At 42.6% G+C, this 24,978-nt stretch overlaps 1 protein-coding gene across 1 annotated transcript in view; it reads right to left on the reverse strand.

Annotated features, from left to right (window-relative positions):
- FNDC3B (fibronectin type III domain containing 3B) overlaps positions 1-24,978 on the reverse strand; it is a 186,403-nt gene that overhangs the window by 52,035 nt on the left and 109,390 nt on the right. The window contains exons 7-11 of the mRNA XM_054639573.2: positions 15,728-15,786; positions 9,590-9,747; positions 7,377-7,436; positions 4,480-4,618; positions 4,103-4,156 (exon numbers count right to left, since the gene is read on the reverse strand). Coding sequence (XP_054495548.2) covers positions 4,103-4,156; positions 4,480-4,618; positions 7,377-7,436; positions 9,590-9,747; positions 15,728-15,786 — 470 coding nt within the window. The remainder of the gene's footprint in view (positions 1-4,102; positions 4,157-4,479; positions 4,619-7,376; positions 7,437-9,589; positions 9,748-15,727; positions 15,787-24,978) is intronic.

The raw sequence follows: 24,978 nt of genomic DNA on the forward strand, positions 1-24,978 counted from the left end.
TCTCACAAGAGTGGCACAGCCACAGAACAAACTCAAGGGGGGCAGGTAAGTGAACAAACACAAACATGGAGCTCCCTGTACCCTGGTAAACCACCACTGAGGTGCCTGGCTCAGATTATCAGCTGGTACAAACAAGCACATCTCTGCTACCTCGAGGAACTTAAAACTCTGTGGCAGAACAGAAGTACCCCCATTTATCTCCATGTAAACCTCATCATTAACTATCCATCATCAAATCATTAAGTAGTGTGGTATTGTATCAGTCTCTCTCTGAAGTAAATTAAAATGAGCTGCTTGCTGGGTAAGAATTGAAGCTGCTTTGAGCTCTGCACAGAACAGGGACACACACTGTGTGAGAGGGATGTCCTTGTCTCTGGCTCAGGAACATTCCTACCCTTTCCCATCGAGAATGAATAGGATACTCTGGCTATCCATATACACAAAAGAAACATTTATTTACTACCACTTAATCACACAACAAGCATTTCACATCTAATTAGTAACAAAGGCCTGGTTCTTACAGCAGTGCCAGCAGCATTTTTCAGTGCAGCTACAGTTTAGTGATTTTGATGAATGCTGGCATCAGGGAAAGCATCACCTCCTTTACAGCCATGTTTTGTGTTTGGTATATTTTTAATGCTATTTTTTCCCTGATTAGCTTTTTGCTTACCCTGAATAATCAATCCTGGCACCAAGTCATCAATTCAGTTCAGGTTTTTAAGTTCAAAGTTCATAGCAAAAGAGCCAGAAGGTGAAGTTTTCCTTAATTACTAATTTTAACTGATTTTATTGCCAGAGAACTAATGCACCTGTGGTGCAAGCATGTTCCAATCCCAATGAAATCCAGAATACCTGAGGACAGGGGCTGATCCTTATTTCTTTAGTCAGTGGAAATTTTCTGAGGGTACATGCAGGGTATCTGAGTGACCATTTGCTGAACTGATCTTTTACTCTCCTATTAAAGAATTAAGTGTCCTTCATAGTTCTTCAGGCATTTTAAGAGATAACAGTTTATTAGCAAGGTATAACAGCTCTAATTCAAAGACTTGGATCAGTAAAGGGAAAGCATTTGTGTTTTCTAACTAAACATGCAGCACCAGTTACATTACAAACTGTTCAACCCAAACTGGGATAAAAAAATGTAGGATAACTGGAATGGCTTTATGTACTAACAACCTTCCAGAGTCTGCAGGTCAGGAAAAACCCCAAACCTGAGAACTAAAGTGAAGCAGCAGCTGGGTAGGGTGGCACAGTAACATATTAAGCAGTATAACCTTCTGGAATTTCCCACCTCGCCTCATCCTGGGGCTTTACAGCCACAATTCGTTTTCTGCACACACAAATGATGCCACCCACACTCCTGGAGGCAACTTTGGATGCTACAAACTGCACCTCTACCCCATAAAAACAGGAGGAACCAGGGGAGATACTGCTGAGCATCTGACACACTCTGAGGTCTGGGCTGTCCTACAGACACACAGACAGACAGACAGACAGACAGACAAACATCCGTGACCCCCCCAGCCAGGAGCACAAAGGGGCTGCAGGAGCCCCTCCCTTGAGCTGGGGTAACTCTGCTTGAACTGGGGGAACGCACTGGTGTGACTGGGACACAACTGGAGTGTTTGTTTGCCTGGATGCCCCCACCCCTCTCCACACCCCCCATGCCTGATGCCAGCTTTGTTTCCAGCCTGTGCACAGGACCCTTCCAGGACCTGTGTGCCACGAGTGTGGCAAGGACCTTCCACACCATTCTTCCCTAGGAAGGGACTCAACTTCCTGGGCAGGCTGCCACTTTAGGGTGTTTCTCCACCTTTAGCATCTGACAGATTTCTTGCCCTCTGCTCTTGCAAAGCCTTTTCTGCTTTGCAGCCACGATTTCATTTCCTTCTGAGGGCTGATTTTCCCATGTTTGCATTTTACCCTGTGCCTCACAGCTAATGAATGCTGCTCCAGCTGAGATCTGGCAGTGTGCTCACTGCTGCCTGGCAAGCCCTCTCCTGTGCCCTGATGTATGTATTCCTTGATTTCACCAGGACACAGAGTGGCCTTGTGGAGAAGGCAGAGCTTTTGCTTATGTGGAGTGTACAGAACCAAGCTCGGGGCTGCAGGGCACTGCCAGTGAATTCTCTTTTGTACCTGGGTGCCAGAGTTCCAGCAGCTGAGGGCACTTCACCTCAGGGGCACAGCCTGCCATGGCACATGGAAAAGTGACTGCAGCATCCTGCCAGCCACCACTGCATGCGATGGGGCTGCTGCAAACTCAGCCTGCACCTCCAGACTTTTCCTTTCACAAGCTTTAATACCAGGCTTTAACTTCAGGGGCTTAAAGTTGCATTTCTGTCTCTCATCAGAGAGATAAGAGACAGAAATCTCTTATCTCTTATTTTTCTAAAAAAAATTTAGAGAAGCTACACCTGTGGCATTAACAGTCTCAGAACCTGCCAGCTACATTTCAGCCAGGAGTCCTGTCAAACCATTGGAGATGCACCAAATTAATTTGTGCAGGGCCATTATTCTTTCATCTGTGCTGGCCAGCTATCCATTATAATCTCAGATTTCAGGGCTGTTACTGAGAAAACAAGGTAATTAAAACATGTAGACTAAGGGAATCTGGATGCCTTAATTTTTTCCCATTGGTAGCTGAACTACCCTAAACCAAACTGCTTTTGCTCTGTGAAAAATGGGCGCCATAAGTATTCTTTCTGAAGACACAACTGTTTTTAAAGAGTTTAAAGGACAGAAGGATTTTAGAATTGTTCTATATATATCCAAATGTATGCTTATGCTCCATGTAGTCAAAATCAACATTACAGTATTTGCACCGTATTAATTATCTGCTGATGGTCCTTCTGACAGGACTTTCTGTTGCTTCCCTTTCCTTTGCAGACTGGAATCATCCATGTTTCCACTGCTCTGTGCTGCTCTGCTCCTTCAGCTCCAAGTTACTGGAAGCTTTGGAAGAAATCACAAGTGCACAATGGGTCTAACAGGACCATCCTGGCCCAAGCTTTTGGAGAAATCTCTCTTTACCTCCTTTTCCCCTTGTTTAGTGACAGCCTTTGGTTTTCCACTGTGTGCAGAGGGACAGCAAGTCATTCTGAAGTTATTGCTCAACTTGAGCTCAGGTTCTGAGGGTTTCTCACCATGCAGACCCCACTAGCTGTGACAGTGCACACAACAATGTTTGCACAGTGAGGAGTTCCAAACACCCAACACGCAGCAGAACGAGCAGGGAATGTGTAACTAATGCCATGGTGGAAAACTATTCATAACAGAATACTCCCTTTGGAATATTTTTAGACTACAAAAGACCTCAAGAGATATTTCTCAGACTTTACAACCAAACACCCTTTCACACCCTTAATTTCCCAACTCATGACTTTTATTTACATGTTGTCCAAGCCCCTTCTGTCATCCAATTTATTCTTTTCCTTCAGAGATAAAACTCCCTGACTCATGCTTTCTGCAGAAATATGACTTGCAGAAAGGAAAGGGGGCAGAAATTAGGGGACAGAGGGAGGACTCACAAGAATACACTCCCAACAAATCCTGCACATCATCTGTCAGGGCACTCTCCCAACAGCCCAGTGCTCACTAACCATGGAAGATACTCAGGAGAAAACTTATTCCTTTTGTGTCTGGAAGGGGGCTAATTGCCAGTACACAAAGGACATTTATTTTGACCCTGAGTACATTTCTGTGGACAGGTCTGGAAGATCACGGCTCTTCTCCTCTAAGGCAGGAACAAGTGTTTGTTCTGCACTCAGCAGCAGAAGAAAGAGATCATGAACAGAATTGTAAGATACATCACAAGTAATTAAATAGCAAGTACTGCTAATTAAATAAAGTACACCAAATGAGTGATAAAAGATTTCAAGGGTACAGAAACAGAACATTGTCTCTATATAAAATAGATTGAATGGAAAGTTTTCCCCCCACTGCCTCTTTCACCTTTCCAACTCTTTACCTAATGCCATCAGGATTTCATTTTCCCATTTCTACTTTCCCCTGTATTTAATTACTTTTCTTTACTCAGCAAATCCTTGTAAAGTCTGAGTGCCATTTATTTGTGTATTTATTTCAACCGGTTACTACTTACCTCATCCCACTCCAGAAGGTAGCTGGTGATTTTTGAACCATTATCAATGGGTGCCTACGAACAAAAATAAACAAAAGGTGATTTGGGGAGTAAGAGAAAACAGCTTCACCTCCCCCAGGCAAATGAGTACAGCTTCAAGTGAAACCAAAGCTTTGCACATGGCTTGGCAACCTCTTAACGAATGCTGGGAAGGAGCTGGACATAATGAAACACATACATTTTAAAAGTCAGGTCGGTGCACAGGAAGGGATTTGTCAGAGCAGAGCAAGTTCAAGTCCCTTACTGCAAAATGACTGTCTCAGCTTTCAATTATTTCCAACATTTATGCTCACTGTCAGTACTTTTCCCCTGCTTTTCCTGAACCAAGTGTTACCTACCTTCCACTGTAAGGTTAAGGAGCTTTTGGTCCTGTGTGAGGCTTTGGGTGGGAAGGGACTCTCTGGTGCTGAGCTGTGAGTGGTGAAGCTTACTGGCTCTGAGCAGGATCCTTTGACTGAGTTGTACGTTGCATATACCCTGGAACAGTATTGAAATGGGTTATAAATGTGCTGACACACAAAGTGGCACTGCCTTGGCCACAGCGACCACCAAGGCACCCACAACACCATGCACTAATGACAGACTTATCACAGCCCAGTGGCTATCCTAGCTTTACTTCACTTATACAAGAATGCAAAAAACAATACAGCAGAAGAGGAGCAGTGCTTTGTGCAAATATTCCCATGGACCACTGAGTTATCTTCATTATCTTTTCTTTCCACCAATATTTCCCTGCCTATTGCCAGGCTTCCACACACTGTGGTAAAATCCTCCTTGAAACACAACAGAGAAAAAGGTATCAACTTTAATGCCTGGTTTACACTCGATCCACATGTACCATGTTGAGTGCAGGTATCTGCTGGTCTCCTCCCATGGGTACAATCTTCTCCTACATAACTCAGCCATCAACATTTACTGGACCTCCATGGACTAGAACTAACACAGGCCAGCAACACTGCTGTGATAAACTAAAAATCTTCAAAGCAAATTTGATTTCAGGCAAATCCTCTATATGCCAGCACAGAACATGCAATAACAAATAATATGGGAAAGCAAATGGGATATAGCTGAGCACTTCCTTACGAGGTGTTTTTCTCTGAAAAAGTAATGACGTTATTTTTCCCCTTCATTTTTCCCCTTCACATTTTCCATGCAGCGAAAGAAAGCGCAAATTGGGAGTCTTCTACTCAAAGAAAAGTTCAGGCCATGACCAGACAATGACCTCTGAGTTGGCTGTAGCTATTGTGTGCTTGAATGCAGAGCTAAAGAAAGGGCAATTTCTAAATTTGTTTTCAGTAGATAAGAGTAATTTATGCACAATGACCACCTATGTAGAATCAAACCTTCTGGGGAGGTAGATGAGATCTGGTGCTGCTTTACACATCACCTGTTAGCAGGCAGGAGCAACAAGAATTGCAATTAATTAATTGAGTCTGCATCTGGCAAGTGGCACATGTGTGTGCTGGAAATGAGCATGGCCTGGCATCCAACACACACCACAAGTGAAATAAAACCGTGTGAAAACGAGCTCAAGGGGCATCTCCTGCAAGCCACTGAAAGCCTGAGCACAGCCAGCTCTGGGGGTACACAACAATACACCTGGAGGGAAGCAGGTGGTGGTTCAGAGCAAACCAGGCTGTGCCAGGCTGTCCCAGGGCCCAGCACAAGCACCTTGTCCAGCAGAGACAAAGCCCTGAGAGATGCTGCCAAGGTCAAGGAGACCCAAGGCGATCTGCCCAGTAACTGCTGGCCCCATAAATTTCTTTACTCAACAGATTTATTTCTTCACAGTCATTAATATATAATGCAGTTTCAGTGAAGGAAAAAAAAAACAAAAAAACAAAAAACTATGGTGGAAAGCAAACAGCCGCTGCTTCAGGGACAGCTCGCTCCACTACTAACACTGCTGCTGCTTTGCAAGGCTGACTTCTGTATTTAGTCACTCCTTTTTAAACAGAACTTATTGTTAACTTCTCACAAACAACCTGCATTTTGGCAAACCTGCAAGAAGGTGGAGGGAACTGTAGGTAGGGAAGAAGAAGTCAGCCAGGACCTGGGGTAAATACCCACAGCACCCCTAAAAATGACTGAGACCTCAGCCCAGCTGTGCATGGTGACCTCTCTGGTGTTTGAATTTGGCTTCAAAAGAGATGTTCAATGCTCAGAAGGAAGCTCAGAAGGAAGGTGTTTTACAACCTTCTCCTTGTTACCATCCCTTTGCTGCTAAGGAAAAGGCTCCTGCCCCATTCAGGAGCTGCATCTTTTCCTCATTTATGAAAAGTTCCTTCTGGTCTTGTGCTTCTACTTGAAAAGTTCCTTTTAGAGCTAGAAAAAATCCTTAAAAATAAAAATAATCTATAGTAGCAGAGCTAGATGGACATATTTTGGTGTTGGATTTTTCTTTTTTTTCAGAGCTCAGAAGCAATGTGCTGGTTCTTTAAAGTTTTACAAACAGGAGCAACCTTGATGTGAAACAGTGTGCCTAGCCCTTGTCTGGAAAAAACAGAAGGGAACAATAGACAAGAGTGAAAGGATTTTTTTTTTAAGGATATTGAGGGTAAGTGAACAGGATGTAAATTCAAAGGCTTGGTTCAGAAAGTCTTTTAAAAAAAGCAACATGAGCAGGTAACACAGTGTTAAAACCATCAGAGAACAAAACTAGAATGTGTTAATAGTTAATAAACGTGTAAAACACATCTTCAGAATCAAAGAGAACTATGTTATGAAAACATCAACACAATTCAGTGTGAATCCATTTGTTTCTTGGAATAAATGCTGAAGTGTCTATGGTCAGATGGATCTGCATGCAGCAGCTTCACTTCCCAAAGCGTGGCATCCTTGTGAAAAAAGAGTGGAGCACTTCCAGTGTTCATCTTACTGAACTGAGGAAACACCAGTTGCTTGAGTCACATTTTTAAATTACCTCAGATATCCTACTTCCATACATAAGCACTTCCAGGCCTGTTATCCATACAGAAGTACAGATCATAAACTTATTTTTATCTCTTACTAAAGCAATGACAACAACACAATGAAAGATATTGTTCAAAAAGCACTCTCATAGTCCAAGATAAAATCTACGATAAAATATTCAGAAACCACTGAAAAACCCAACTACAGAGGTGACTAAGAAATTCTTGAACTACACTGTATATTTACTTCAAATTCTCTCACATTTATTCTCATATCATTGAAGAGCTTATATTTAAGTGACATTCAAATCATGCTAACTCACCTGACATGATAATCTGTTGCTGGCCTAAGGTCCTTCAGGTGATATTCTAATTCTTCTCCACTATAGGAAAGAAATCCAAACCAAATAAATTAATAAATTATGAAAAGCAATATCCCACATAGCACAGCTAGTGATTTACTAGTGATATAATTTGAAGAAAAATAATCCTTCTGAAGAGAAACAGTAGCAAACCATATACCAACAATTTGTCAACACACTTCACGTTTCTTGAAAATTTCATAATTTCATATGCACAGAAGAAAAGAATTTATCACACCAATTGATTCAAAAAAGTAAATATATGGGTTCATTTCAACGCTACCTCATATGTTGCTGATATTTGTATAAAGCTCATTGTGGTTTTCAACCCTCCCAGAGCTGAAAAGAGCGAAACCCAAACATTATTGTTGTAGTTTCTGCATATTCCCTATTCAAAATACTTCATACACAGTGACCCATTGAACTTCAGAGGAAGAAGCAGAGTTTCTGGCACAACTGTTTCACTTATTGCTCTCTCCTCCAGAACCATGCTCCCTGTGAGGACCACAGCAAGGAGACATTTAATTAACACCCAAACAGCTGGACCCAGCTTTCTTTCAATACCAAGACAACTTAAAGCAAAGTGGTTTGGACATTTTAAGAAATAACCAGCATACAATCTATTAATTTCAAAAGCAGCCAACATAGTTAGGGCTATTCTTTTTCCTTCTGGCTTGTTTGCTGGTAAATGAACACTGGGCTCAGTCATGTGTTGCCAAATCTGTGAAGATTAAGGTACGGGTCAGTGCTTAATAAGTAATAGCCATCTCATGTAAGAGCTTGGCTTATTCATGATTTTATTAAAATATGGGAAACAAGAAAGCTCTCAATTTAGCATAAAGAAATATTTCATAGCTAGCTGGACAAATACAGGGAGATGCCTCAAAATCAATAGAACAAAATCCACCAGAAAGCACACGCCTGCTGTGTCCCCAGAAATCCACCAGCAAGCCTTTTAGTTTTTATTTCATATAATACAATGCAAATCCAGTTTTTCCCCTCTGAAATGAGTGCACCTCCTTCCAAAGACAATGTATTCAGCATATTGCAGGCTCTCTTTTGCCTATAGTAATAACAATTACTGCTGCTCCTGATGGAACATACCACATCAAGCTAAAGGCTGCACTCTGGCCAGCAGCAGGAGACACATCACCACCAGCAGCTTTAAAACAGATGCACAACATTTCATAACCAGGAGAAAATGTGCAGCCATCAAGCACAAGAAGTACTAGAAAGTGTCCTTCCCACTTTAAAAGCTCAGCAGCACACACTTGACTATGGAGATGCTCACATTGGCTCGCAAACAGCTGCTGTAAATGCCAGAAAAAAAAGAGTAAAATCAGGCAGCCTTTTCCTGGTTAATACACCCTTTTTATATTATCCAAGAGCTGCCTTCAGCATACCAAGAGGAATACCCTAACTCACAGGACATCTTAAGAAAGGAGATGGCTTGGTCTCAAGATGTAATTCCTTAAATGCTCTATCACCTGGACTTTATTTAATGAGACTTGGGAAGGATTAGCTATTTCACAATAGCCAAGGTCACATCTCCAAATTCTCTTTCCTAGACGTCATTAGTGGGGAAAAAGAAAGGCATAACACCATATGTGCTTGATCACAGAATGAGCTCAGAGGATCACTGCAAGGAGACACAGAGAAATCCCTCAGAATTTTTACTGAAGCCTGCTGAGGGCCAAGTATTTGGGTTTTTCTGGGGAGCCTCTGTAACCTACTGACTGCTCCACTCCCTCCTCTGCTCATCTAAGACACCACAAGGCAACAAAGCCCTCACATTTTTCTCGTTAGCTGAAATAACAAGATTTTACTCTTCTAAATTCTGCAAGTCCACACAAAATTAGCCCATTAGGAAGGCAGCTCTCCTGCCTGCATGGTGTACACAGAAGGTTTTGACATTTAGCATAAAAGAAAAAGTAACCTTTTCGCTGGCAATGGGAGTGATGGCATTGCAGGCAGGATGTGCCATGTCCCAGGGAGGTGGGATGGGGTGGCATTTAGGGACCTTGTGACATGCACTCCACCAGACCCCTGCAAGCTCCTCTGGTGAGGAAATGTGCCTTTCTTCTGTGACTGATCGCCATACCAGGATACACCCTGAAAAGCTCAGAGAATTTACACCCAATGAAACAAAAAAGTGTAAAAATGCTGGTTTTTACCTGTAAATGATCTTGTATTTTCCATCCCTCCCTTTATCTGATAAGGCAACCTCGTAGGTACAGGTGTAAGGCAAACTGTTGTTGTGTCTATCTGCATTGAGAAGGCCAGTGGGAGGTGACCAGGAAAGCAAAACTGTTCTTGCTTGAATATTTGTAACCTATAAAAGAACCATTAGTTAATCTGAAATCTGAGGAAAAAACACTATTCTGTAAGCATTTGCTTCTTGCTTGCATCTTCACAATCAATTTCTTTGCAAAACGGAAATTTCCGAGCTAGAGTTGAAAAGTAAAGGGTCAGAAATGATCAACAACACAAACAAAAACACAGATTCATGGCAAAAAGTGATCTGTAACAGATGAGGAATACAGAGAGAGGTTGCCCTGCAGGGAACTGGCTCGGCACTGTCTGAGCATCCAGCAAAGGATGACTCTGGAGGTACCTGCTGCTGTGGCCATTCCCAAAAGGTGTCTAAAAGTAAGTGGAACAAAGACTTTAACCCATAGATTGTTTTATCCAAAACTATTTTTCTAAAGTTTTTTTGGGGAGCTTTTTCAATGAAACTCTGATGGCTTTTTCAGTCATCCCGTTCCTTCTTGCCACTTGAAACCACAATAACTCAACAGCAAGAAGGTAGAAAAACCCTATTCAACCTGAAAATTTATGTTGGCTCAAAAGCACAAGGGAAAATCATAGTAGAAGTCCAACCTGTCAATTAAAAACTACATTGCAAATCAATCACTTTGTGCCTTGATAGAAGTACTAAGTGTGATTTCAATCACCACTGCAGGCAACAGCCCCATGGCAGAGGGGTAAGGAATTGTTTTTAATAAAACATGGAAAAAGTACCTCAAACTCCTGCACCAAACCCATTTTATCACCCCACCAGTGCCGCTGTATTCTTCTGGAGAGCCACTGGCACATCAGCTGCACACAGCCAGCAGCAGCTTCCCAGAGAGCAGCCTTGTTATCAGGCCAAGAAACAAGAATAAAAAATCCCCCCTGCCACTGTCTCAAAAGAAAAATAAATAAAAAGCAATAGCTGCACTGGCTATCTGGGAAAGGCAGCAGGTTTTCACACCAGCCTGCTGAAATGTGCCAAGGAAGCCTCAAAGTCTCCAAAGCCTTCAGAGCCCCAAATGTTCTGCCACCAACTCTCCACTTTTCATCATGAAAATAATGGTGTTTTTCCTTCTTAATTGTAGTGAATATATAAAGAATATTTTTTTAGTTAGCTTCCATATGGAGGAATCAAAGACTGAGGGTTTTATATTCTTTATTTTTCCTATGCAACAAATTTCACTGCATCTATAATTTTGACAGATTTTTGCAACACAAAGAGCAAGATGTTGTTATTTCAGAAGGTGTAACATGAATGCTGCAGGTGCTCAGTTACACATTTCCTAACTTTTTTGTTCCTAATTTTTTTGTTGAGACAAGTGAAACCCCTTACCCACAAATTACTTGGGAATGAAGTATCAGCAATCAGCTTTCAGGGACTGCTTGTTTACAAATCCAGCTTCTGGATACCTTTATATAATGGAGAATATTTACCTTCTCGTGTGGAAACTCATTGCTTCCAGCTGATGAGCACTGCAACTGTTGTGTCTGATACCCATATATCAACCAGATTCTTTCTGAGCAAGTCATAAATCCATTTTTAACAGCCTGACAAGTAGGTGACACCATGAAATGTCTCATCATAAACGCCATGATCTCAAAACTTAGAGATTTTAATTTATAGCAGCACATTTAAGTGTTGCCAAACTAAGAAAACCCTTGTTCAAGCTAATGTGAAAAATAAGTTTTAAGGCAAAAAGGTTTATGCAGCATCAAGCTTTCTTTGCAAAAAACGTGGACATGCAAATTGTTTTATGAATTTTCACGGCATTTCTTGCTTTCGTGGCATTTTCTTATCATATTTTTCTGATGCTATGAAATCAATGTTTATTTTAAAATCTTGGAGCAGTTAACCCTGATACTGGGTAAGACACCATATAAGAATCTCGAATGATTGATGTAAGACAAGTTAAATTTTTTGAGATATACGCATATACGTATATACACACACGTATGTAAATGAAATTGGAGCAGAGACACGCAAGAGCTAAAAATTTGCATTTAAAATAATATTTTGATCAAAAAGCTGATTAACAAGATCCAAATAAATTTTAGGGTTTTTTAACAGACTATGCCAGCTCAGCCCATCAACATGCAGTTTCTTTTATTATGGAAATATGCTTGCATAATTGTTTTTCATAAATTCAGACAGACTTGGAGCTGGAGGCATGCTATGCTGCCAATGTTCTATTGAAATGTTTTTCTCTATGACTACTCCCAAGGACACACGTATATATTCCACATACGGCCAAACTCTGGCCCTCCACGAACCTCAGCAATCTGTAAAAAGTTAGGGCTTGGGTTTCTTAAAATAAGAGAAAGTATCTTGTGGGCTAACTGCTAGAAACTGTCAGACTGTTATTCTGAAGCCAGCAGAGGATAAAAGTCCAAACCCAGTTGCTAAGCTGCTGCAGCTACAGCATTAATTTCAGAGGGAAGGAGCACCCAGAGTGGCTGCTGGCTGCCTTGGAGCTCGTAGGTACACAGCAACTGCTGCTGCAGGTTTAAAAATAAACACCAGAAATGGTTAAATACCAGTCCTAGCTGCACTGAGCACACACAGCAAGCGGGGGAAAGCAAGTGAGGGGTCACTGTCTGCAAGATAAGTAAGAAAAGGCAAATCTATTCCCTCCCTGGGCTGTGCACATCAGCTGGGAATGGATTTATTTGTGTGGCTGGAGATAAAGCTATCTGCTGCTCCCTGACCAACAGGCTGATACCATATCACAGTCACCTGCCAGCATCTCCTTCCATGGCCAAAGCCACCACTTAGTTTACCAAGGAACTCCTACCTGGAGCAGGAAGCACTAGCTTTGCTATGAAAAAAGCTAAGTTAAATAAATGGGGTTATGATATGTTGAGAATAAAAAGCAGGCACTTGTAAAACAGTTCAGTATCTTTGCCTCCAACCTCTCTAACTTATCACAAATACCCTTCCAAAGGTGCAGACCTGCACCAGCCCTCTCCAGGCTGTAAGGAACAGCCCAGCTACCACCACAATGGTGGGCTTAATTCCCCTTCTGAACTTGCAGACAGAAATACCTCACCATCATTTAAAACCAGCTCATTGTTCATTAACAGTGCATTAATTCCATCTGACAAAATATAAGCAGGCAGAGCATCTCTTCCCAGGCTGGGCAGGTAAACCTTCGTGCTGCCTCTGAGTTCCCCCAGCCTGTCTCATCTGTCCCCAAAATCACTGTGCCTGCTTTGAAGAGGGCTGGCTTGGCCTTTTAGCTGAGGCCTAACAAAAGCTTCTCCCACAAGGAGTTCTGTATGTCTGGTGAAAAGCAGAGTTAATTAGTTTCTGAAAACTTCTCCGTTTACACAGTAAATGCCTCCTTTCTGCTCTATCAAAACTCGGTGGTGTAAATAATTATTCCATAAAAGCCCCTGGGAAAGAATCCAACTCTTGCACCACTTCAATAAGGTTACAAGACTGATGAGTATCGGCCCTTCCCGTCTTTCAGGTAATGAAAAATGTTTCTGTACAACTTTCATTATCTTTCAAATTCCGGGTTAGCATTCACAGGCATCGTGTGGTTGGGGGCTCATTGTGTGTGTGAGAACTACACTGCAAGCAACATTCATTTACTCCCTCCAGGGCACGGCTTGAAAGGCTTGGGGGTCAAATGAATTCACACTTATTACTGGGTTGAGATTCTGCTTTTAAATTATGGCTCTAATCCTGCAATTTTAGGCAAAAACCCCCGTGATTAAATATGAGTTTCGCTGCAGAGCGAGTCAGCAGGAGCAGGCTGCCCTTGGAAAGCCAGGCTGATGTTTGAGCTGGGGTTTGACAGAGCCCTGGTGATTCCCCATGGGGGGGATGTCCCCCCAAGCCCCTTGGCTGTCACATGCAGCCATTTCACAAACCCAGAGTCAAGTTTCCCTCTCCTCACCGAGGAATTTGTTCCGTAGAATGATTACTTTGTCTGTGATAATGTGAATTAAAAACATATTTCAGTTGACACAAAACCATGGAGGATTAAAACCAAAAGGTGCTTTTTAAAATTCTGGCTGTTAAAGGGACAAAGCTCTGATTAAATTTACAGCTTGGCTGCACACTTCTCAAACATGTAACAATACCTATTATTGAAAAAAGACTTTTCATGAAGTAATAATTTTAAAATTGAGTATATTGTGTACTCAGAGAGAGGTACCTGTATGATCCAGACACCTCCCCGTGATAACTCTCCTGCAGGAGCTGCTCACAAGGCTAAACCCTTTGGATGGCTTCATCCCTCCTTGGATGGAGAGGGCTGCCCACCTGGACAAATCAAATCCATGTGCTGCAGATACAGCATCACTCACTTGTCACTGACTCACCACTGTGCTCTTTTCCTTTACGTTGTTTTATTTTTCACTTGAATAAGATTTGCCAAGCAACATGACCAAGATGACTATTTATGCATAATATGATAGATTTCTATCAGATGTAATATTGACTGTACACACACAGAACCATTCACAGCAATGCATGATTTGTGAGGGTCCTGTGAGTTTAATTACTCACAAATGTCAAAGTTACAGAGAGAGAATAATAGATAATCTCCAACTTCACCTCAGTAAATGTCATTATTATTGAACCAGCATTTGCCATGGTTTGGATTTTTTTTAATCCCATTTTTGGCATTATTAAAGGAAAATTATTTTTGTCTATTTTTCATTTTTTGCTTATTTCTGCTTTAAGGCTCTGGTTACCATAAATTTAATTGTCCAGATCTCAGAATCCTGCAAATTGCTCTAATAGCTTCTCTTCCTACCTCTAAGGATGAAACAACACATTTTTCTTGTCAGCTCTCTGGGTTTTTGTAAAGCACCTGGCTGTGGCTATTGACCAAATGAGTAACACTCAGGTGGTCCATGGTGCTAAAACACTGACTCCCTCTGTACAACAACTCTGTGCTAAGTGCACTTGCTTCCCTTCTGAGCACCCTGAAACTCCTCAGCTCAGTATTGTCCCCTGTTTCCACACCAGTGAAGTGACTTCCCCTTGTGGACAGAGCTCAGGCTGGTGTTTGTCATCTCTGCAGGCCTGGCTTAACTTGTGGCTGGCTTAGAACCAGTTCCTGCCCATGCCAGGACAGCAGCACCTACTGATGGAGCAAATGAACATCCACACCTTTTGTATTTATTCAGAACAAAATCATCCATCAGAACCGAGTCCAAAAGCTCAGCCTGGCTCTCCCTGAGCTCTGCCACTCCTGCAGCCCAGGCTCCCACTGCAGAATGTCTCTGGATCAGCCTCTCCCTCAGCTGAACCAAGTCTTCCCATGAGCTTTCCACCAGTATTTTTTATTTATTTGCTTATTTGTGCCCTATCTCTCCAGCTGGACAGAGAAAGGCCTGAGCTCTGGAGAGCACAGGAGATGGGCTGGGAGTTTTTTGGGATTTCTGCCTCCCTCTGCACCATGACAGCTTCTCCCAGTGCTGGCTTGGACCATTCATTCAGACCCACAGTGCTCCTCTGGCTTTCATCTGACACACCAAACCAGAAAAGGGATTACAACCAGATTTATTAATAACCTCACCTGACTGCAGTCACACTCAGCATTAGGGTTATTTACAGGGTGATTCAATTCCATCTTAATTTACAGGCTTTTATGCCTCAGACAAACACAGACTATGGTAATTTGCCATTGAATAATAGAATTAGCTTAATTTAATCATGATTAAAGACATAAATTGCTCATGACAAAATAAAACCCAGGGGAGAGGGGAGTAAGAGCTATGCCAGTCACCCCAGTGCATTGAGCTCCCCATTACAGTATGAATACTGGGAATTGTCCTCTGGAAACAGACAACTGGTGCAATTCCTGGAGTGGGCAGAGCCCTCAAACACCCATGAGCACAAAAGATCCTTCAGATTTATACCCCAGTAAAATGAGTTAGTGGCAGCAATCTGCTAAGGGAAAAAATCAGAGGTGCTCCCCTGTGAAATCACCAGTGTGTTGTGACACAATCTACTTTTCACATTTGCTATTGTTACGTTTGTGTGGCAATTTGGCATCACATACCTGTGGTTTCTCCATTCCAGAAAGAATGTCTTGAACCCTTTTTGTTTCTGAATCAAATTCTGTAAAAGAGAGAACGTGGAAAGAGGAAGAGAAATAAATTACCAAAATTAAACCAGAATTTCAGCTACATAAATAAAAACAGGGGAGGGAGACAAACAGAAATTACAACATGAGTAGCTGCAGACTGGGCTGTCCCCCTGCCCACCAGGGCTCTGGAGAGGACAAGTGTCCTTGTCCCATGCAGGGAAAACCCAGGGGAGCCACACAGGAGCCTGTCCTGAGTGCCAGCACCCACCCTGCAGCCACTTGCCCTTAAGCTGGGTAATGCCCAAGGTTCTTCTGCAGCCACCTTGCAGCTGGAGGCCATGAAGTGATGCCAGTAAATTCCAGAGCCTGAGCAGCAGCAATCCATCCTCCCTGCCTGAGCCTCCTGCCTGGCACAGCAGCTCCTGCAGGGGCTGCACAGAGGCACCCTCAGAAAAGCTGCCCCTAAATTAGAGGGATAATTGTGCAGAAGGGGCCATCCTCTGAGCAGTGCAATCAGCCTTTCCCTCGTCCTCCCCCCCTCAAAACAATCTTGAGGTGAAACATCAGCTCAGAGTAATGAGGTGACACAAAGCAGCTTTATTCCTTTTGGACCACAGCACACAGAGGCCTCACTTTCCACTACAGTATTCTCTAATGGAAAACCAGGAACATATTTTCCTGGATTTTTTTTTTCTTCTTCTTTAAAATGTTAATGCAAAAAGTTTGCTCACCAAAGCAGAAGAACATATCTCACCTAAAGCAAAATGAGCCAGACATCCTTGGCACAGGAAGCAAAAAACATTAATAAACAGGTGGGATCAGATCAACAGCTTTCACTAATGATTCCCCCAAAACCTGACCTACTTCTCCTAGCCCAAGAATGTGCCTTTATTTTTGTCTGTGACCTGCTTTAAAAAAGTAGATCTTCTTTTTACAAATTCCATGTGCTCGACTGCCAAAAACTAGAATTGGCTGAATGCTGATGGCAGAATTCCAGTGTAAATGCCCATCTCTCCCTACAAGAATGCACCTTGGTGTGGACTGGGAATGACAGATCTCCTGCTGCACACATTCCTGGATTCCTTTTAGTCTCAGCCACTTGGAAAGGAGTAGTAATATTTCAGGAGAAGTTGAGGATAGCAAGACTGTTGTTTTTCCATAGCAGATAACCCTCAGAGTGTATTACAAAGAGCATAAACTGGCAGGATTGAGCCAGAATATGATAATATTGATTTCAAAATTTCACAGATCAACTAAAATGGCTGAGGAAAAGGCTGAGATGCTGAATCCAAGTGAAAATGTCAAAATTTGGGGTGTTTCAGAATGCAGGGCTCCTTTCAGCATCAGTAAAGAAGTTGAACTGTGCCACAAAGCCCAGAGGCAGATCTGCAGATCTGTGGAGATCCTGCAGGCTTATCTCGAAGGGATGCTAATCAGAAGCAGCTTCTGCAGCTCTGAGTGTAACAAAAAAGCTGCTACTATTTTATCAAAAGTTTCTGGTTATTATGTCACCCCTAATTACAACCCCCAGAAGCTGAGCGTGAATCACTCTCAACCCTAAATCCCAAACATGTGGACTGCATTTTCTTCCCTCTCTCTGCTTTCTAGCAAGGATCCCCTGTCACACTGAGCAGGAGAGGAAAACAAACCCTGAAGCCCAAAGAAATCTCATTTCCCTCTGCCATGAGAGGTGATTGCTCTGTTCAGTAACTCCCACCCTCTGCAGGTCAGGGCTGAGGGCTCAATCTGCTCCAGGCACAGGAACTGACTCCAAGGCTTAAGGGAGGTGGGTATGCTCAGCAAATAAATAAAAATTTAATTATTTCAATCAAACTTCTCAATGAAGTGTCCCACTCAGGGAATTTTTTACATGAGTGTCCCAATTATGCATCTGGTTCACAAAGAGAAGGGTTTGGGTGCCGGACACAGAGGCCTTGGGTTATTACAGATATGTGGACATTTATGAGGGCAATATGGACATTTATGAGGCCAGTATGGACATTCATGTCACCAAGTGTTTATACAGATAAGCTGGAGGTGGAAGAAGACAATTCTTCAAAGATTTTGGGGAGAGGGAATGGGATGCATATAACAAATAACACCCTGTGAAAATAAAGCAAATACTACAGGCAGAAAGCAATAAACATCCACAAGTGATGTCTATAACAGCATCAGAGAACAGCACAGGTTGAAAGGGGACCTCAGGAGTTGTTATCAAGAATTACAGTATTTACAGTATTTCAAACAGTTAGGTTCCCATTTCAAGAGCCATTAAAAAAAAAAAATCTCAGGCTTCTATGGATGGCTGAGTTCCTTTCTGTAATAAACATGATTATTCACAGTCTCCTGAGCTAGACTAAGCTAAGGAGAGGAGAAACCTCTCCCAAATCCCTCCCTCAGTAGGGAAGTTGCTCTGACCTGCCAATCTCTGACTATCAAGCTCAACATCTTCCTTCCAAGCCAGCAAAGAGCAGAAAGCCTTCTGAAATAGAAGACAATAGAGAAGGAAAGAAACCATCTGATATGTTCTATCTGATAACACAGAGCTGCTGGAAAGCCTTTCCTCCTGGCTCTCTGTTGTCACTCAGCAGCCACCAAGGACTATATTCTAAATTAGCTCACTGGAGCATTTAGGGACAAGGAGCATCTGCTGGACATCCCAGATGCAGTGGTGGAAAAGTGGGCAAGAACAGTAGCAAGAAATGGGCAAGTCTTGATGTAAAACAGGCGAGTCAGGTTCAAAAATTTACCTAGAAGTGCTCAGGAAAGGTGGTGGGTGGCTGAGCATGACTCACCTACCTGGGACTCATTGTCCCTGAATAACAGACAGTGGATTTGCATTTCAGTCTTTGTCCCTTCCTCTTCCTCAGCTGATTGGGCAGTGAGTATCTGACAGGCAGACAGAAAATCTGTATGGCAACCCCCCAAAGGCTGGGGCTGGCAGGGGCAGGCAGCAGGAGCTGCTTTCCTCCCTCGCCACAGGGAACAGGAGCTCAGCCACTTCAAGAAGAGCCCAACCAACACTTCAGGTCATTGTCCCATTTTAGCTTTTCCTCTCAACATCTGTTCCCCACATCTGTCATGGCAAAACTCTTCCTCCTAGGAGGAAGCTGGGGGTGGGGATGAACTCCTTGTGAGTGCTCCAGGGGGTCCTCTGAGGGACAGTACAAAAAAATCTGAGTTACCCTGCTAATCTCACTGTCTGAGAGACATTATAGCACTCCCAGCATTAGGTTCTAATTCCCAGGCTGTGGGTTCTTTGGATCCAGTGTTTCAGACTAATCTTTTATTGCAGAAAAGCCAGCTGAAAGACCTGGACCACATCAAGTTCCTCTCTATTTTTCAGAGTTTTGAATCATAAACAAAACTCTATAGATACAACCAGGAGTAAATGCCCCTAAAACTAAACACTTTCTCAGCAGCTGTTTGGTGCTAACAGGGTTTCAGTGTCAAGCCTTGCTGAACTAAAGCCTTTTATTCTATGCTTCTGTTAGCCTGTGTCTATGTTCCTTTCTGCACGTACAGCACAAATATAATTTTCAGACCTTTCCAACCATACTTTTAAACACCAAGCCCAGCTTTAAAAAAACAGGGGGAAAAAGTCAGTTCAAGGTAAGTTTGAAGTTTCCATCAATAGTTTACATGTTTGCATGAACAGCAGCTGTGTATGTAAATGGTTTGAAATAGCTAAAAGCTCTAAACTAATTAAGATTTTCCCATTGCAAATACACATTTTAGGTTTGTTCTGCATTCTTTCCTTCGAAGAGAGGAAAAGGTCCAGCTCAAGACTTAGCTTCTGGCCACAGAAAGTATTTACTGTTTCAACAGCCTTTCCATTCCAAGGGAATGACATCAGCACCAGCACTTTGCAAACTCTGAGTCTAATTCTCAAGCAGAGCTCCATGCTCACAGATATGCCAGTCATAACATGACATGCTTTCTCAGAATTTGTTCCAGATTTATCGGGGCTGTGACCGGCTTCAGCGCCGGGAAGGATCTTTCATCAGTCACGTACAGCACAACCTACAGCCCCCGAGAAAATGAGCTCTTCAAACACAGCCCAGCTCCTCTGTGAGCTGCCTGCCCGTGTCAAAGCTTAAGACACCAAGAAGAACACATCCAGACTTTCAGGGAATTGCAGAAATGGAAGTTAATAAGCTCCTTTGCACAAGAACAAACCTAACGCTGCAGATGTCACGCAGCAACTGAGTCACAGGAGCAGAGGGGATGTGACACAGCCACAGAGTCCATCCTCCTACACTGAGGCATGATCATCTACACCCAAACCACTTCTCTGAGATGAGCATTAAATAAATTAAATAAATGACCTCCTGCCCCATGATCACGGTCATCTCCAAACTTCTCAGATAGGAGAACTACCACAGCATCTAACTCCTCATCTCAGGGAAGATCATCTCAGCTCTCCCTGCTGCATCTGAAACTTATTCCTTCTTTCCTGCACATCTGCCCCAGGAGAGCTCATCACCCTTTCCTTTGTTGCCACCTTTTACATACTTGCAGGAATTTCTTCCTTTAACAAAACAAGCTCATTTCTCCATAGCTGTCTGTAAGAGACCCCACCTGCTGCTGTCCCCTGTTTTTTAAATTAGTTTCCATCCTTCTGAGGATGTGGCACATCCCTGCCCAGCTGAGGTCCTGGCAGCACCAGAACTAAGGACCCATTTACAGAGCTTGCTTAGAAGTTTACTCTTCTCTTTGTCAACAGAATAACTTGATTCTTGGGGTTTGTAATCTCCTATTCCTTCCAGAATTAAAAAAAAAAAAATTAAAAATTAAAACACCTAAACCATCTAATTAAAAAAACCAGCAGGTCTGAGAACAACTAGCTGCAGTGCAGTAGATGGCTCTTGCCTTGATCAAACTTTTTCTTTGAAGGCCATTACAGAGCTCTCCTCCTGTCTGGTCATCATTCCCTGACCCATCAAGCACTCTCAACCCCATCAGAGCCTGATATGGAGTATAATTTAATAAGCCTCAATCCTTATTCCATCCTTCAAGCCCTTAATGAAAATATTGAATAAAATTAGAGCTAGGACAAATTCCTGCCTAATCCAGTTTGGTGCAGCTCTCCAGTCTGTCAGGGAGGCAGCCCAGGACAGGGCAGGGTCAGGGATGAACTGCCAGCCTGCAGATGTGACATGGGAAGGGCAAATCCAGTGTCACACTGAGCACACAGGGCTTTAAAAAACTCTTCCCAGCTGGACAGAACAGGGAGCCCTTCAGAGTAAAAAACTTGTGAAAAAAACAAAAAAAATTCTATTCAAAACAGTCAATGTGAACTATAATACACCAAGGAAGATTATTAATTAAGCCTGGATGAGATTTCTAAATGTTAAATATTTCAAATTTCTGTTCATTACATGAAAGCTAATAAAAAACATCAATGATAAAACACAACTATGGCTCCCCAGACAAAGGTAGAGAGATTGATGTTATCCAACTTTAGATACAATTGTTAAACTGTGTTCTAATTCTTTAAAAATTGCCATGCATGAGTGTATCACAACTTTCCCATTTCTAAGTGACTTCCCACTGTTGCTATCTGATTTCTCCTGCTAACATACATTTATTAATGTCTAGGAGCTTATCCTTCATTATTTATCCTTAAAGCCCAAACTATATATACAAAGCAAAAAAAAAAAAAAAAAAAAAAAAAAAAAAAAAAAAAAAAAGAAAGAAAGAAAGAAAAAAAAACCAAAAAAGGGCAAAAACCCCCACACAACAACAAGAAGGCACATTTTCAGATCTAAAATCAGAAAAAATCAAATCTCTAGTCATCCTGATTCACTGATTCAATAAATCAAAGGATGACTGAAGTGCTTTGCCTCTGTGATTTAGGCAGGAATTTAATCCCACACTTGAGAGATGTCCTGGCCACAGTCCATATCTATTGAACTGCTAGTTTCACCTGGACTGCTTCAGTATCCTATTGTCAACGGGACAGGATATTCCAAAATACCTGGAGTGCAAATCCACAGCTCATCCTTCTCTAACCAAAGGCACTTCCTATCACATGGATCAGGATCAGATGTGGGAGCATTCAGATGTACATAGTGAAGTCACCTGGGCTAAAAAGGGTTTTAAAAATAAATGTAAGGGCATCTGATCCTCCCTGCCCCCCCCTTATTGTTTGGATCTGTTTTTCATTGGGATGGAGGAAGGAAAATAAGATCAGTAGCAAGCAGCAAGGGAAATAAAAGGCTGGATGCAAGGGACAAATGGAGGGTAAGTGACACGTTGTGTTTGTTTTTCTCTGCTTCTTCGCTGCTACTGCTGGAAGACAGCAAAAACAACTCCTACTTTACTGGCTGGAGATCTGAGTGAATTCCTACTGTGAACAGGCAGTTGGTCCATTAGAAGGCAGAAAAGGCTTTCTTAGTAAAATACAGCAGCCCCCCATGTCCATCACGTCCATGTGCCATGGTGAGCGAGCGCTTTGTACATCTCCCAAAGCAGATAACACAGGCAGGGCACTGGGGATGGCTGCAGCTGGCTGGGCTTGAAGGAACACCAAACCAAACAATGACATAACCCACAGAAACAGAGGCAGCCCAAGCTGAATCTGCTGGAACAACAAACCACTTACACACAGGACCTCCTCTTGGAGCGCTCTCTTTTCATCATTTCGACCTGCTTTGGCTTATTTTCTCTGTCAAAATATTTTTTTCTTTTTAGTTTCAGCAGCTTCCCTTTTGCTATGCTGTTAAAGCAGCTGGCACCCTATGTGGGGTTGGGAAGACAATAAAAGCTTTGCAGATAAACCAAGCAGTGCCCATCCCTCCAACTTTTGGTCAAGTATTTGACAAAGAGACTGAAAGTCCCTCCTAAAACTTTCCTGGAGCTCCTGACTCCCACTTTCCAGGTAGAAGGGTGATGTTTTGTTCTCACTATAAACTTGGCCACTACAACATTTTCCCAGGAAAAATTATGCTCTTCGCACTCCTCAGAGTTTTGTACAATAGTTGGGATGCATGGAATTTCCTTGTGCTTAATTCCTTCCATTTATTCCTGTGCTGCTTCATGGCTTGTCCCTCTCATTTCTCCTCATTCCCTGTGACTGCCTGTCCAGCCTTTGCCACACTAAAGGGTTGTTCTCCAGGCTGAGAAACCCAGTGGTCACTCAGGAAGGGCTGTAACTTCTGCAGAGCTGCACCTTGCTGCCAGCAGCACCCCAGGCTGCCCCAGGTGACAAGGCCAGAAAAACTCCACAGGCTTCCTCAGTTCAAACAGGAGCAGGGGATGGTCAGCAGCATGGCTGAGATTCCCATGCTTCTTAAAATGTGAAACTGGCTCAAAAGGATGTCTGACACCAGCCATGAAATTACAGCACCTGGCATTTACAGAGAGATTTCCCCTCCAAAAGGTTCCCTTCAGTCCTGGCACCTGTCACAGCCAGGCAAAGCAGGAGCCTGAGCATCATGAACACACAGTAGAGGAGGCTCACAACTCCTCCTTGCACTGACATAAAGCACGAGTCTGACAGCACCAAGGACTGGTCTCCTCTTCCCAGCTGGGGCACTGAGAGCTCCTCTGCATCCCACCACAGGTGTGGCTTTGTCACTGCTGAGTGTCCCTGCTGGGGCAGAGCTGAGCCCTGCACCCTCCAAGAACTGAGATGGAGAGCACAGTCCCTAATGAACACAGAGTGACAAGTCTCCAGTGAGCCATTTGAAAGTGCCTTTTAAAATCCTGCGTCTGCTGCTCCATGCCAGTGGAGCATTTTTTTCTCTGAAATACCATCCCCAGTCTAGGGGGACAATGGCACCAGTATTGAACACAAAACAAAACCTACTTCTTCTTGATGTTCAAAAATATGACCATAGGCAATTCTGGCCATAAAACCCTTTGCTAATCTGCCTATTACACAATAAGAGCATTTTCCTGATCAAACACAAAACTAGCAAAATAACCTGCAGAACTGCATATTTGCACAGAAAAACAATCACACAGCACAGCCAAAACAGACTCCATAGGAGTTCCAAACTTGCTGGGGATTAAACAGAGCTCCTCAGCCAAAATTAACAACTTCCTTGGCAGTGAACCTCATAAAGCCACTGAGTTTGCTACAACAATAGGAAGGCAGCAGAGCACTGTGCAGAGGCACAGCAGAACCCATCATGAACTAAAAAAAATTTAAGAAAATAACTGCAGGCCAAATTTTGCCCTCAGTCACAACTCCTCAACCTTGCTTGAATCAAAGAAGAAATGCCTTCTTTAGATTTCATGTGGTCTTTGGGATGCTGGGCTTTGGGATCCCAAAGTGCTTTGGGATGCTGGGTTTGAGCAATAGCCACTATTTCAGTCTCAGGAACAGAGTCAGAGCAAAGCAAGTTATTCATCCTCTGAGAAAGTAAGCAGGGAAAATTTGCCCTAAAACTGGATAAAAGTAGAAAGTGTGTAATCTTTTACTGTTCTTGATTTTTGTCTAAGCATTTATATTAAAACAGAAATTTTATTTCTATGCACTACTTGCACATCTTTAAAAGATGTTAGATTCCACAGGAAAAAAAGAAAAAGTTTGGCCTTTTTTTTTTTTTTTAAATAGAACCATTCCAAATCATGGTGCTAGAAAGGCAAAGATTTTTCATGAAATCTGCACTGGGATTTTTCAGTGGCAACCTACTGAGGTGCTGCAGTTGGAACGTTCTTTAAATGAACCCCAATCTAAGCTCTTCTGTCACCAATGTAAATTACTGACCTTTTTTTCCAGGTGAAAAGTATGGTACAATGAAATTGCAATGAGTGGTGGAAGAGCTCACAGTAATCCCAGAAACCAAATAACATCTCTCTCTTTCCACTCAGCCCAGGCACCACAGCTCAGAGATGGGGGAAGGCAAAGAGCTTCCCCTCCCTTCTTTAAATCAACCCAAACACCTCCAGATTGACAGCAGAACAGAAATAAATTATCTTCCTCATGACAGATGACAATCAACTGACTCAAGCAATCCCAGCCTAAATTGTTTTGCAGTCATGTCTGAAGGATGAACTATGACTATATGAGCTAGAAGGATATTAAACAGAACGTTTAATAAAGACCGGGGGCTAAATTTATAAAATGCAGAAGTCAAAAAGGCTGATGTAATCTTATCTGTGCCCTCTCATGCCTGAGATGGGAAGAATGAGTTCAAGAATGTTTAAAAAACCTGATCTATAATGTCTGTACCAACTTCCAACTAGTGAGCTGAAAGAAGTGCATGGGCAAT

This window comes from Agelaius phoeniceus, chromosome 10 (assembly GCF_051311805.1).
Source record: "Agelaius phoeniceus isolate bAgePho1 chromosome 10, bAgePho1.hap1, whole genome shotgun sequence".
NCBI classification, from domain to species: Eukaryota; Metazoa; Chordata; class Aves; order Passeriformes; family Icteridae; genus Agelaius; species Agelaius phoeniceus.